Source organism: Nannospalax galili, unplaced genomic scaffold, assembly GCF_000622305.1.
Source record: "Nannospalax galili isolate Female #2095 unplaced genomic scaffold, S.galili_v1.0 scaffold777, whole genome shotgun sequence".
In the NCBI taxonomy this organism is placed as follows: Eukaryota; Metazoa; Chordata; class Mammalia; order Rodentia; family Spalacidae; genus Nannospalax; species Nannospalax galili.
Window position 1 is genome coordinate 4326595 of NW_008341810.1, and position 15920 is coordinate 4342514.

The 15920-nt window shown below is 44.2% G+C and overlaps 1 protein-coding gene across 2 annotated transcripts in view; it reads right to left on the minus strand.

Moving 5' to 3' along the window:
• Positions 1–5313: 5313 nt before the first annotated feature.
• The window catches only part of Sel1l3 (SEL1L family member 3), a 116116-nt gene continuing 105509 nt past the window's right edge, over positions 5314–15920 (minus strand). The window contains exons 21-24 of one of the 2 annotated variants that reach the window (XM_008837338.3): positions 15286–15413; positions 14581–14683; positions 14432–14504; positions 5314–6402 (exon numbers count right to left, since the gene is read on the minus strand). In XM_008837338.3, the coding sequence (XP_008835560.1) occupies positions 6263–6402; positions 14432–14504; positions 14581–14683; positions 15286–15413 (444 nt within the window). In that variant the 3' untranslated portion in view covers positions 5314–6262. The remainder of the gene's footprint in view (positions 6403–14431; positions 14505–14580; positions 14684–15285; positions 15414–15920) is intronic. The other variant, XM_029565540.1, reaches the window with a different exon arrangement.

Below are 15920 nucleotides of genomic sequence, written 5' to 3' on the forward strand. Positions count from 1 at the left end.
TATATTAAGCATCATAATTTTATTTAATATTTTATTATTTTTATTTTTATGTTGTTTCACTAAATTTTCCCCTTCCCACTGGGAGACCCACCCTCATTCAGGGTCTCGCAGTCCTGGCATGGATTGACAAACCTACATAAGACATTCTATTTGGAGTCTATTTGGATTCGGCATAGTTTATATGACATTTGAGACGGGGTGTCTTACAAAGACATGAATTCTTTTAGGCTTTTCCTTTTCCATATTTAAATGCATGCACCATCTTCCTCCTGCCTGCAGTCTTCACCAGCTTTTCACGTGCAGCCTGCATTTCCAATGCAGCTGCTCACTCCCCCCCCACCCCCCATCTCACTGGCTTGCCATTCATCTGTGTGCATTATGGTGGCAGTTCCACTCCTTTTTCCCAGTGTGCTCCACGTCACTCATGCAAGCCCTGGATCAACGCCAGCTTTTCAGAGGATCGTCCGGGTTACACTCCACCCCTTTATCTGGCTCTTACACCTCTTCTGCAAGGGTCCTTGAGCCCTGGGGGGGGGTGACAGATGCAGGGCAATCTCTCCTGTATCATGGCAGGCTATTGACCTCTTGGGCCTCTCAATCATTCATCTTCAAGACATGGCCTCTGATCTATCTCAGTGGTGTTTCCCCTACTATAAAGGCAAATTGAAGGAAGTAGATACATCTAAACAGACATGTATGTAAATGCAAATGCCTAGAAGATATCACAGGTATACCATATTCATTAAACAGTATACTTGCAACAGTTTCCCCCCTGGGGCCTATAGTCTTTCCTGACACAGGACAGTTGGCCTGGTCTACAGCATCAGATGTGTGTTCCATCCCTAGGAGTGGGCCTTATCCAATTAGACATTTTTTAGTTTTATGCCTGTTAGTCAAGTCATTATTGCACTAGCAGGCATTGCTTGGCATGTCAATAGTGTGCAGCATGTGGGGTCATTATTGAGCAGAATCATAAGAGATCCTTTTTCCCCAATCATCTGCATAGCACCTATTGGCACTATGAAAGCCATCCATATAGTACCATGGAGTTTTCAGCTTAGTCTCAGTTCCATCTCTTCTCCAGTGCTCAAATCATGCAGCATGTTCAGCAACATGGCTTTACTGACATTTCTAGTGTACAATCGACATTAGTGGCAATAGCTTTGGTTAATTTGAAGACCTCTCGGATCTCTCTGAGCAACAGCTCATAGGGGGGCAACCCACCCCTGGTACTGTAGTTTTTCTTAACAGTTGTACAGTTTTGGGAACCTCTGGTTTTATTTTACCTAACCATAAAATTCCCAAGAATCTTACAGCTATGCCCGGCCTTTGTTTCTTCAGGTGTACTTGATATCTTTCAAATGGGTTTCACATCTGTAAAACACTCAAAGGTCAACATCATATATTAAATCCATCATAGACAAGGTCTAACACAGTATGGAAAGGTTTTATCCATTTGTATTAATTGCTTTCTCCATAGAACTTTGTTAGGTACCATAGTATGGGTAAGAAGCATTGACTTGGTTAGTTCTTTACTATCTTTAGTTATCCCTTTGGAGTCATTCTGCATTTTGGGGATTTTACATGAAGTCTCTTTGTATCTTCTTATCCTTGATACATTTACACCTGCTGGCTTCGGTTTGCCTGACCCTGCACTGGGCTAAGGAGGCAGAGGGTCTCTGTTGTTCCTGTTGCACCTGTTGGTTCCCTGAGTCAGGCAGGTTCTGGGTCTGCCTCCTGACTGTAGCTGTATCTGCTGCCTCTCTGTTGACCATTCCTGGCTGCTGGGGGAGGCCCTGGTGGGAAAAGCTGTCTCCACTCTTAGAATAGCCATTCTCAGGAGAGAAATATAACTTATTTAATCTTTGGGGCTCCTTAACCACCCCTGGGACAGTTTTTATCATCCAAATGTCTTTTGTGAACTGTTCCTCAGGTTTTAAAGCCTTCCAGAAACTCCTTAGTATGGAATTTGGTTTTCTACCAATTTTTTCTTTGGGAACTTGGGCTCAGCATCAACCTTGCCACATTTGTCTTTGAGTTATCCAAACAGACCATTTCTTCTGTCTGGTCTTTTTTTTATCTCTTGTAGGTTGTTCTGTTATTCTACAGACATGTTTTACATGCTGATTTGAGTCATATCTGCCAAAGCCTCCCTCACTTTACAAAGATCCTGTCCCACTAAAGGACTTAGTAAAACCATTAAATCTCCATACCATTCTCGAAGTCCCAGTTAAATAAAGCTTTCTTTTTATCTCTGGTAAACACAGCCCTATCTGGCCCAGCGAACTGGGCATTATATATTGCTTTTCTCATACCTAGTTCTCTCAGTAACATCTGTCCCTCTTTTATAGTCCTCCAGCCCCTGCTAATCATGGGAATCTCCATTGGTGATGACCATGTATCTTTAATGCCTTGCACAAGCCATTCCATTACGGACTGCTCCCTCCTGTATTGGTCTAGGTTAAACAGCCTATGTCTCAAGGACAAATGGGTGGTTATATAACTCAGCCATGATGCTTCTGAAGGACTTAAACTGCCATTATTTGCTCCCATGTCCCATACCCTCAGGAGCCACGTGATGAGGGGCTCTTTGATTGCTTGTTTAAAAGTCTTTCCCAGTTTCAACAGCTCCAGTGTGGAGTGTTTTCTCCTAGCTATAGTACTGTTAACTCTTTTCCCTTTTTGCATCAAAGCTTGTTGAATATGGGAGGCAGCTTTAGCTACTATTATTTTTAGGTTGTTTGTTTCCTCATTACTACCTGTCTTTTTCCTTTGGTTCTTTGACTCCTGGTCCCCTGACATTATGCGAGTTAAAATCTCCTGTTTTTTTTTTTTTCTCTCTCTCAAGCCCTGAGGCTGAGACTGAATCTCAGCAACTCCTTAGCCTTTTCAGCCTCCACTGGGGCTTCTTTTGTCTTGGACAAATCTTTTATTATACAAAGTGACCATGCTCCCTCTCTGGGTTCCCTGTTTGCTTCCAAGGCTTTTAGGATTTTTTCTAGGCTCTCTATAACCTTTAAAGAATCGTCATATGCAAGCAACTGAGCTATTTTCCCACATTTACAGTATGGTGGTGGCCCAGGGATTTTGCCCTTTGAGTCCCTCTGTGTCTGTATGGACCGTATCATTCTAGTTACACAGTCTATGATCCATTGTATAACCTATGGGGCCATTGCTGACCCCCTTGCTTTACCCGAACTTCTGTGGCTTGTTCCCAGCATCATCCTGCCAGACTGTGCCAATTGTTTCACTTAATTTTCCCCTTTCCACTGGAAGACCTACCCTCATTCAGGGTCTTGTGGTCCTGACACAGATTGACAAAGGGACCTAACACATTCTATTCGGATTTTGCATAGTTTATACGACATTTGGGAGGGGGTGACTTCCAAAGACACGGATTCCTTTAGGCTTTTCCTTTTCCATACTTGAAAGGCATGTGCCATCTGCCTCCTGCCCACAGTCTTTGCCAGCGTTTCATGAGCAGCCAGCTTTTTGCACACAGCTGCTTGTGCCCCTCCCCCAGTCTTGCTAGCTTGCCATTGACCCATGCTCAATATGGCGGCGGCTCCACCCCCTTTTCCCAGTGTGCTCCCCATTGCTCATGCTCGCCCTGGATCAACTCCAGCTTTTTGGAGGAACATCTGAGTTACATATGTGTACAAATGTATTGCCTGCATGTATGTAAGTGTACCCATGTCATGCAATGCCCATGGAGGTCAGAAGAGGGTATCAGAATCCCCTGGAACTGGAGTTACAGATGGTTGTTAGCCACTATGTGTGCTGGGCATCGAAACTGGGTCCTCTGCAAGAGCAGCCAGTGCTCTTAACCACTGAGCCATCTCTTCAGCCCCTATAGTAGTAACTCTTGAAGTCAAGTAGTGTTAGTTTTTCTAACTTTGTGGTCCTTCCCCAGACTCTGGCAACATTGTTTTAGCTACCCTTGGTTCTTTGCTTTTCAATATATAAATTTTAGAATCAGGGTGGTAATTTCTACCAAAAAAAATCTTGTTGGGTCTTAAAAAATTACATTTTATTTACTGTGTGTATGTGTGCTTGCATGTGTATGTGTGGTTTTTTTTTTTGTGTGTGTGTGTGTGTGTACACGAATGCACATGTAACAAGACTCATGTGTGGAGGTCAGAGGACAACTTGCGGGAGTTAGTTCTCTCTTTCCACCATGTGGGTCCTGGGAATTAACTCAGATCATCAGGCTTGGTGGTAAGTGCTTTTACCTGCTTAACTATCCTACTGGCCATCATGCTGGGTTTTATAAATTGGGATGCATGGTCTTTTAATCCATGAATATGGTATATCTAAGAAACTGCTCCTGTGCCAATGAGCAATTGAACATGGGATACTCTTCAAAGGCATGACCTTGGGCAGGTCCCCACAGCTGAGGGCGATTTCCAGTCAGGGTGTAGTTATAACCTGTCAGCAGCCCAAGACCCCAAGTGGTGTGCTTGACCCCCAAGAGGTCTGGGCAGAGTCCACTGTCTAGCCCCTTGGATGGTTCTTCCTTAAAAAAAAAAAACAATTTTAATTATATTTATTTATTTTGTAGGTGTGTACAAGTGTATGTGTGAAAGCATGTGTGTGCACTCATGCCATGGCATGGGTATAGCAGTCAGAGAACAACTTTGTAAAATTGGTTCTCTCTTCCCACCATATTGGTCCTGGGGATCAAACTTGTGTCATGTCAGGCTTGGTGGCAAGTACTTTTACCTGCTGAGTTGTCTCAATTGGTCTCATGTTTCTCTTCCTCACAGAACGAATAGCCAGCCATCCTCAGGGCACTGTCTTGTGGGCTCTACACACATATGTCATTTCAGCCTCATGAGAAGTCCAAGAGGTAGATTTTTCTTATCCTTGTTTTATAGCACAGGAATCTGTAGCCCAGAGAGAGTTAATCCCAACACTACTGACCCTGTAAGTTACCAAACCAGGCCTGTTAGACCCCAAAGTCTGACTCTTGAAAATAGGCCCAATAATTTCACTCAAATAAAAGCAACATACACAGAAGAGGGTGCATTGTGGACTTAACTCAGAATTATAGTGTAAAGCCTCCCTTCAGTGCAGAAGCCCCAACACAATGTCTGAGGTTGCCAAACATCACAGGCCAGACCCTGAGCTCAGGATTCTGCCACTTTCATCTCCACAGAGGCTAATGGTTACCAGGAACAAGCCTTTTCATGTGAAGTTCTCTTTTGGATCCTAAGGAGAATGTACTTTGTATAAAGACCACAGTAACAAGGAAAAAAGAAAAGAAGCCACTCCCTGGTAGTCAACTGTATAAAAATAATTTTATTTTCTATTGTAAATAAAGTAGTGCAAAGAGTAGTTTGGACCCACAATATTGCATTACTGATTTATTTACTACCCTAGCAGCATACAGTATACAGACATTCTGCTCTTCTTGACCGTCTTACACAGCACACACACACACACACACACACACACACACACACACACTACTATACAGACACAGGCAGGCATAAGGGTTGGGATATGGTAGAGACTATGAGCTAAAGGCTTTTTTTCTGCATGTCCCATTGCTGCCAGTCTATTCTAATGGGTGATTCATGGAGAAGACTACACTTAAATACTAAGGCTTTTCTAGATGTTATTGTATGAACTGTGATTGAAACATAGAAGATACCCAACAATGTCATCAAATGATTTGGAAGCACTACAACTCTAGAAAAATCCAAGGAGAAAAATGTAAACCAATGTACAAAAAGCCAGTGACTGCTCTGCTTACACTGTTTTTTGTTTGTTTTTGTTCGAAGGTACTTTCTAGCTGCTGGGTTTGTAACTAAAAGAGCAATGTGTCAATTGGACTTTCAGGAGCAGGAAACATCAACAATCTGATCATCAATCTCATCTGAAACATCATCAACCCTGTGGAGAAGTCACAATCATCTGTTCTTTAATAAAAGGGAATGAACAAAGGACTAAGACTTGAAAATCCCTCTCCTCTGGTGAGAATATGTCACAAAGCAGACTACCGCTCCCAAAGTAACTCACCTCCCCACATGCCTCTCTCATCAAGGTGTTCCTTGGATTTCTTTGATAGCCTTTGCTATAACCATAGTCTGCTCTGAGCATGTCCTTATTTAAAAACAAAAGAGACACCAAGTGCAAAATCTGCATCCAGTTCACAAGACTTTTAAAGTATTTATCAGTACAATGCCCTGGCCCCAGCATTCTCAAGCCAGCTGTTGAAAGGATTGTCTCTCAGCTGGAGAGACCCAGAATGCACTGTTCACCCACTAGGCTCAAGGTTGTTAGCCACTGTGGGCTGGTCGTGATCAGAAGCATCTGTAGCCGGAAGTATAGCTGGACTTGCGGCGGATGAGGTAGGGTCTGGCGAGACCCAGGCTGGTGCTGGAGGGGAGCCACTGGCTGCAGAGACACATACAAACAGAGCTGAATGTTGAAAGTCATCCGTGCAGGATGCCCATGTCCAGCCCCACCAGGCAAGCAGGAAGGATGCTCCTTGGCTGGTGGTCTTGACTCTAGGTAGACAGGTAGCCTTGAACCCATTGTCTTCATTCCTTGGACTTTGGTTTTCCCTTCTATAAAATAGCTATTCTCATGATGTCAAGACAACACAGGCCACAAATCATACCAACTAATTAGAGGAATACTGGTTTGATTCCCATTCCATTCCATTTGGATGGTGTGCCAAACTCAGTTTCCATTTAAATAAATGTGCATAAGGGGTAGAAAACAAGATGACTGTGTTTTCCACACAATTAAGCTTAACTATTTATCAATCTATCTTTAGTAAAGAGGGTGATCACTCCCAATTTTAGAGGAGCTTCCAGTTTATAACTTTAAAGTTTATGTCAGGAGTTTTGAAATGGGAGTGTTTTTGGCCTCCCAAAGGGCAGTGGTACTGTCTGAAGACAATTCCAGCTGTCATATCCACCCAGGGGTGGGAGTGAGATGCTGGCACGGGGTGAGAAGAGGCCAGGGATGCCACTAAGCCTCCTGAACTGCATTCGACAGTCCCACAGCAATTGAGTGGCCACCTCCAACTATCAACTACGCTGGAGCTGGTAAAGCCTGCTTTATATACTAAGACCCCAGAGTACCCTAAATAACTCTACTTGTCTGGTCTGACAGCTGTGTGATTTGGGGCAAGTTATGCATGAGCCCTGTCTCCCAAAAATGGAGAAAATAGACATATCTCTACCTCACTGAATTGTTCCAAGGGTTAAATGAGATAGTGCACATAAAATGCTTACAATAGTGTCTGGCACAAATAAGTAGATGACAAATGTTAGCTGGGTTACTGGGGAAATGTGTTAAGATTTGTTCATTTCAGGTGCATGGCTTATCGGACTGACAAAAGAGTTGGGGATTTGTTTGGAGGGTGTCTGACTCCTCTTTGACGACCCGGAAGCCTACAAAATCAGCATGAACTTCAAAGTTAGAAAGACCAAATTTGATTGACACTGATGTTTACCAGCCGACTAGGCTCTATCTGGCACTTAACTACTCCTTAGTCTCGTTATCTATAAAATGGGGGTGAAAATTTACAGAGCTCTGTGATGTATGGTTAGCTCAGTGACGGAGTTCTGTGTAAACATGGATCAGTTTGCCTTTAAGCAAGGATTTTAATTAAGCTGGACAATATTTAAGTCCCACATAGTTGGTAGTAAGTGGGACCATTTAATTTATTTAAAATGTTTTTGCTTTTGTTTGTTTAGTGTGTGTGTGCATGCATGTGTGTACGTGTGTGTGTGCGTGTGTGTGTGTGTGCACCATGGCACATGAGTGGAGGTCAGAGGAAAACTTGGGGGAATCAATTCTTTCTTTCCACCATATGGGCTCTGAGATCTAACTTAGGTCATCCGGCTTGGTGGAAAGCATCTTTATCTAATACACCATCTCACTAGTCCATTCTGAAATGTATGCACTTTATGAAGAGGCCACCACATGATGAAAATCTGACTCTCCATGAGTGCCATCTCTAAGTAGCCACGGTCACACCCAAGGGCCATTGCAGAAGGTTGGGGCTTGGGCATCCAAACAGGTTGGCTTTCTGGCCTATGCACAGGAATTTTCCTTAGGGACTTTTCTAACGTGTACAGAGATGTGGACTCAGAGACTGTTCTAAAAAACAAGGCAATGTAGGGACAGTGGAGAGCCCAGGGTGTGGCATGATGGGACCTTACTAGGGTTGTTCAGACTATCATTTTGGCTGGTGATTTAGAGAAAGGCCCAGTGGTGAGGCACAAAGACCACTCACTGCACTGCAGTCAAGAGGCTAGGTCTAGGCAAGTCTTATTTATCTATTACTAACTAACCTTGAGTTAGATTCTGACCCTTGAATGTTTCAGTCTCAAAGTGTAGAATCCCTTGTGCCTCAGTTTCCTCCCCTGTGAACAGAGGGGCTTCAGCTAGATGGTGCCTGGATCCCCTATGGCCCTAGGATCTGCCTTTCCCACAATCTCTATGGAAGTTAATACAACACTAAGACATAGGCTTTCAAGCTTAGGGAATGTTTAAGTTGCCATGGTAACAAGATAAATCAGCAATGGGTTTTCTGAATAAAACAAAAAATGCCAATGTGTAAATGTTGACAGAATTGCTAATTAGCACTGACACTATTTAAACCTCAGGAAGCACACAATAAAAAACTCTGGATGTTTCCTCTGCAAGTTTGTTGTTATCTGTACAAGAACTCTCTCACTTCCATGGGGGACTCAATCACTGCATGACCCCCCAACCCCTAGCCTGTCCTAATTTTAAAGTGGCCCCTTTGTCATGGCTCACCTGGAATGCATGCTAATTTTATTATTGGGCTAGAATCAAGGTAACCAGGAAAATCAGCATGCTGCTTTAAAAAATTATAGAGTACACTCCAGAGCCGAAGGAAAGTGATTTGTGGATTACTTGCCGGCTGGGGATCGGTTTCTGTACATTATTAAAGAACATAATCAGGAGCTGGCACACACCAAGGACCCAGAGCCGAAGGCAGCCACTGTCTGTTTTTGTATGGCTCGCCATCTAAGAATGGTTTTCACACTATTGGAAGTCCAGCCATAATGGCTGCTTTTGAGCTCCTGGGACAGACTAGAAAAGCCCAGAGTGTTTATTATCTAACCCTTGACTGGAAAATGTGGTGCCAGGGGTATAGGTCAGCTGGTAGAGTGCTTACTTAATATGCATGAAGCCCCAGGTTCTATTCCTAGCACTGTGTAAACTGGGTGTGGTCATGGAGGCCTGTAATCCTAGAACTTGGAAGGCAGAGGCAGGAAGATAGACGTTCAAGGTCATCCCTCTGTTACATGGCAAGTTTGAGACTAGCCTATGTTATGTGAGACACTCTACCAAAAAATAAAATAGAAAAGGTTCTGACCCCTGTTGTAGGTCACTGCTTCTTATATTTGGCTACCAGCTGACCAGATGTAGGTATCAGCAAAGAATCTGAGAGAGCACATTGAAATGGCAGGCCGCTGGCAAGAAAAGGGGGCAAGGAGGCAGCCTTGGGAATCTCACACTAAGTGTAAGTTAGAACCCAGGAGCGAGCAGAGCCCAGCACAGGTATGAGATCTGGGGTCAGTGTTCTGAGTGCAGGTACCCGTGGATGCCAAGGGTAATGGGGTAGGTAAGCCTGGAAAGACACCTCACTGTGGAATCTCTGACTCCAAGGTCACCGCTTTCTTCATGAGCGTTGACATTTCACTGTGCTTTTAGCAGACACCTCATTAGCTGGAAATGCAGGGGACAGGAACAAAACAGGGAAAGGTTTAATTAATCTTGCTTGTATCATCTTATGCTTTTGAAAAGAATCCAGGCTAACCACAGCCCAAGAAGATGAGTCAGCTTCAATGGTCAGTACAGTGAGCAGGCTGGAACCAGTTTAGGCTACCTACTCATCTCTAGGAATCAGAAGCTCTGTAAACCTTGTTCTAAATTCTTTATGTATCAAGCTTGCAGTTGTATTGCAGGTGGAGTATTTCTGCCCTGAAATGACAGAGACCAGAGGGTTTCGAGTGCATATTCTAACCAGAGGGTTAGAATAGATGATGTGTCTTGTGGACAACTCAAGTCTAAATGTGAAGTTCAGTTATGTTTCATATACACACCTTAAACACAGCCTGTGCTTTGACTGCAACTTGTCACCAGAGGTCAGATGTGGAATTTTCCTCCTGCTAGTACTCAAAAGTTGCAGAGTCTGGATGCTTAGGATTTTGGAGTCTTTCTGATTCAGTTTTCAAGTTAGGGATGCTCATCCACTGCAAGCAGGACTCTTCCTTTGAAATGGAGCTTCTGTTTTCTCCCTCCACTCTTCTACCTCCCCTTAGGCACCCAGCCAGGCTCCAGGCTTTTTGTTGAAGGAGGTTTGTGGCAGGCACAGGTGGACCAGGCTCTGCACTCACTTTACTCTGGGATATTTTGGTTTTCAAAAGGGCTGCTCCATTAAGGTAATTATGCTTGGTGTCCTTGGCAGGGAGGGAGAGCGAGTGCTTTTGAGACACAGTGAGGCAGGAAAAGAAAGCTCTTTCTGGAGTCTGAGAGAGGGGCTGAACCATCTGTGGATTTTTTTTTAAACAAAGGGCCCCCTCCTTTCTCCTCCAACAACATGAGTCATGGAGATTGGGGGTAAGGATGCTAACTGTGCTACCACAGTTAAGCAAAGATACTCAAGCTGCTGGGTGACCCACGAGTTGCAAATCCCACAGACCTGGAGCAACAAAGTAGGTCTAGGGCAGTATGGGTTCTGCTCACAGGTGACAACCAAGATGCCTCAAGAATACCCAAGATCCTGGGACCTTGTCCTACCCTGGGAAGCACTTGTCTCATGAAAGATGGAGACACCTGGCCCAAGGCAAGCCAGGAACCAAAAGCAAATTTCCTCGAAGGCAGTAAGAGGTGTGCAATACTTCTACCTTATCTTGGTTTTGTGATGGATTAGCTAACATTTCTGATGGAATGCTTTTGAAGACTCTTGAGCTTTAGAGAATCAGACAGAATAGAAAAGCATGCTAGGGCTCTGGTTACCTGCTACTGAGGTACATCACGCTATTAAGTGCAGTCTCCACCTGGTGGCAGGATTCTTTAATTACAGGTAAAATGCCCCCAGGGACAGTACTCTTTGGCAACTTATCTTCAAAGAGTTCTGAGCCCTGCACACCAGGCCATCTCATTTGGTTCTTTCAAATACAGCAAGAGGCAGGCTTGCTACTATTTCCACCATTTTAACGAGGAAAACTGAGGCACAGATAGGCTTCTCCTTGCTCAATACTGTCGGGTAAAGGATATGAGCAGCTCACCTGAGAGACTTATCAATAATAAGTCATTATTTTTAAAAACAGTTGATTGATTAGCCAGGTGTGGTGACATATGTCTTTAATCCCAGCACTCAGGAGGCAGAAGCAGGCGGATCTCTGTGAGATGGAGGCCAGTCTGGTCTACATAGTGAGTTCCAGGCCAGTTAGGGCTACAGGGAGACCCTGTCTCAGAAAAGAAAGAAGAAAGAAAGAAAGAAAGAACAGGAGGATTAGGTAATTCAAGGCCAGCTTGAGCTACATAGTAAGCTCTAGGAAGGAAAGAAAGAAAGAAAGAAAGAAAGAAAGAAAGAAAGAAAGAAAGAAAGAAAGAAAGAAGGAAAGAAAACAACAACAGCAACAACAAATAGACAACTGATCTGAAGAAAGTACAACCATACAAGCTGCTTGGAGGAGGCTCCCAGCTCTCAAGACCATGCCTTCTTTACATACTATTGACCAGCACCTAGAGTTCATTACCGGGCTTGTTTCACAGTCCTCGGAAGTCACAAGTATCTGCCACTGTCCCGCTAGTTCCCATAGTGCAGGAAAGGGGCATCATTAGATAACCAGGGAGAGAGCAGTGGGCAGCCCACTCATAGGTGCCCCTGCCACCTGCCCATCACCCTCAGCTGCCTGCTCTCTGTTAACCCATCTTATTTCAAAATGACTGGCACATTTGCATTCTAGAAAAGGACTTTAGAAACTGGGAGAGGAATGGAGGGTCTGCTTCAACACTCAAAATGGGTTCTAATAGGGCTGTCAGTACTGCTGTGAGGGAAGAACACTGTCACTGTGTGAGCTTTGCCTTTGTATTTCTTCTGTTACTGGTCTAAGAATGTCCTTCAGAATGGGAGTGTGGGCTTGATCCAGGGGCTCACTAGAGATGTCCAATCCAGACCCACCGCATCAGAATCTGCCTTGCATATGATCACGGCATGATTCATGTGCACATTGAAATTAAGAAGCACTGGACTAGATTTGCATATGGAAACAAACTAATTTGTTTTTTTTTTAACTTATCTTTTATATTGCTTTTAAGGCAAATGTGTGTGGATGGGTCAATGATTATAAATTTCATTCCAAGGTACTAAAACCTATTATGAAATATCCCATGATGAAGGAATAACAGGCTTGAGATAGTCCACAACATTTTTAAAGCACTGGGGTTTTCAAAGAAAGTCTGAAATTCTACACCTAGATCACTCTTGGCTTTATTTCCTTAGTTGAGCAGGTCACTTCACCTCTCTGGCTTCAGTTCCCTCATCTTTGATGTGAAGATCATAGAATTAAGTTATTTTTAAGATCTTATTCAGACATAACTGTCTGTAGGTTGTCAACAGGAAGGAGGAATACGCGAGGAAACATGAATGAAAGTTGGAAAAGTGAGGAAGAATGAGTAGCAGAATGAACCAAAGAGAGACAGAAAAGGGCAATGCACAGGAAAGGGCCGGGGACAGGGAAGCAAGGGTGCCAAGGGGCCAATGATGAAGACCTGAAGACAGGAAGAAGCTAACTTCTGATACAGGCTCTTCCACCCGCCCATGAATTTTCATGGCTACCAGCTGGCATCAGACTATCAAGGCAATTTTCAGCACCTCTAACAGAACTGCAATCATAATAATCATAACAATATTTCCACAGAGTAAAAATGACAAAGATAATTTGAAATGGAAAACACTGACAAGATGCAAAATAAATGTGCTGTACCTGGCAACAATTCAGGGACAGGACAGAATGTACCAGAGGGAGATTTACGCTTAGGTAGAAGATGGGGCCCCCAGCCTGGAAGGGCTGTGGAGGGCACCTGAGCCTCCTCAGGTAAATTCGAGGGACACAGCCCTGCACTTGCCTCTCAGAAAGCAACTCCTCACTGAAGGAAAGAAAGGGAGGCAGATGCCTTTCACGTTTCATTATCTGCTATACAATAATGGGCTGTAAATGCTCTGATGGTAGCCAGCCCCTAATTTCCTCATTGTGTCTCTGTTGGTCTTTTTGAGCTATCATCCTCTTCTTGCCATCCATGATGGTGGAAATCTGTCACTTTCTACCAAGAGATGCTTGTAGATTTGAGCCACTAGTGTGAGTTATTAATACAAATGATAGGCTAAGGTCATTCTCTAACTCTGGGAAGATAAAATCGTTAACATTTACTGAGAAGGCTTTATATACCAGTTAAGTATAGCAGCTAACATTTAACTCCAGTTCCCATTGTGATAGCATCCTGTATTCAATTTTTTCACTGCCCGCTTATTTCATATACTGGGGGAGCTATCTGTTCAACTTTCATTTGATGAATGAGAAACTGGGAGATCAGAAAAACTGGGGAACTTGGGGCTAGAGAGATGGCTCAGCGGATAAGAACACTGACTGTTCTTGCAGAAGACCCAGGTTCAAATCCCAGCACCCACATGGCAGCTAACAACTGTCCCTAACTCTAGTTCCGGGGGATCCAACAGCCTCTTCTGTCCTCTGCAGGCAGGACACTTACCTACATGCACTTACCTACATGCAGGCAATTACACACATACACATTAAAAAAAAAAGTTGGGGAACTCGCCCTAAGTCACACAGTTAATAAGTAGCCAAGTCTGGGCTCTAAGCCCAAACAGGAGTGACGGGACTGCTCATCCCTTTAACTACCCCTTCTGGTAGCTTGGAAAAATAATTTTGTCTGGCAAACACCAAGGTGGATGAAGGCTTCCTGATCTCTCCCTCTGAGTCACATGGTTAGATATGCTTATTCACTGTCGGTGTTACTCTGTCCTCTCACAGCCTTGACTGCTTGGCTGGAATGAATGGGAATGCTTCATGCAGGAGCTGGGTTTGAAATGGGCTTTTCAAGCACATCCAGGGAGAATTTGGGTAGGTGATGTATTTTCATCAGGAGAAAGAAAATATGTTAGTTCAATTTCTTAAGCTTTTCCAAAACAAACAAAAGGGGGTGGGGCAAGCAACCCTTTACTTTGGGAATTCCTGACAACCAGGCATTGTAATACATCGTGAAGACCACCTCCCCTAGTACTGTGCAGGACCAGGTCAAAGAAAGGAAGCATGACCAAGGATGTGAGGACAGGGTGTGCCACTCACTGGAAGAAGGGATAAAGAACATCTGCCTTTCCCCTGCCTTGGCTTTACAGATGCTTTACCTGAGACAGAATGGAAATGCTGTACCATCCAGGCGATCGACACGGACAGCAGAAAGGTTCCCAGAAAGTATATCTGTAGATATCAGGGCACGTGTCAGATGATTGATGAAGGGGAGGGCCTCAGGGGCAGGCCTCAGGACGATACCTACCAGGGCAGAGTGCAGGACAGTGCCCCAGATTAGCCGCAGGTGCAGGTAAAGCCAGGCCAGGGAGCAGGGGCTCAGGGTCTCTTCATTACTGTGACTCCAGCACCTGCAGACAAAACCCAGGGTACCTGAGTGCATAGTCTGGCTTTGGTGGCACCCACCATGACTTGCCTTTCAGTCCCTCAGATCCACACTTGCTTGCTTTTACGTAGACAAAGTCCCTCATATAGAGGCAGAGAATGAAGCCAGTTCTAAGTGCTTTGGGCTTGACTGTTATTCTGAGATCCTAGCAGAAATCCCTGGAAAACTCACTAGTGTCCCACATTCCTAAGGAAGACCCTGAGTACCGGGTATGCCTGAACACTGTTTCTGAGTGATTCCAAAGTCCAGGTTCAGGGAGGTCCCTCCCTATTTCCCAGAAAACTGAGCTAATCGGGTATGTGATCTTTTTACACTCATGGAAAATCTTGATCAGCACTTGAACTTCAAGTCAAGCACATTCTAGAATATGTCTGAGTCATTCCCTTTTCCCCAGAAAGGGAAACAGATCTGGGTTTGGTTGAGTGCTGTCTAACGGAAGTAAATCCTGAGGACCTTTGCTAACACTTGACAACACAAAATCAGTGTGACACCAACTTGAACCAAGGCCCAAACACCACCCAGTTGGGTCTCCCAGTCTTCACGGAATCAGAACATCTCCGAGCCAACCTTTCATACAGCTCTCGGAGTATGGAGGTGTTGCTGGGATGAAGAGTTGGGTCAATTTCCAGGAACTCCAGAATGTGGCGTGGGATTCTAGCACCTTCTTCTATCAGCAGAGCCAGGTTGAAAAATCCCTAAAGACAAATCACATGCCAAACTCATCAACTTGTCAGAATAACACCCAGACACACATGCCTTTCATCACAATGCAAACTTTTACAACCTCTAAATTTTTTTTTGCACTCCCTAGAGACAGATGGTTTTGGCCTCTTCATTGATGGATTGTTCCTCTAAATATATGCATCTGAGAAATTTATTTGTAGGAAAGTGAGGAGGTTTTCAAAGAAGTCGGCAGCCCATCTGCTAAGGCGCCAGGCAAGCAAGCCACCCTTCCCCACTCCTGCTCCTACAGAGAACTTGGGAAAACACATCTTTGCGTTGTCAACAAAGCTAGAACGCCAAATCCAAAGCAGTGTCTATTGCTTAAGGACTGTGCCCCAAGTCACTGTCAACCTGTCGGACACTTGACAAAATACAGAAAAACATATGGGTGCATGTCTGAGATGCCCTAGGCCAATGTGGAAAGCCTCTATAATTCTTCGTGGTATGAATCTCTGCTATAGAACATTTTTCTATCTCTT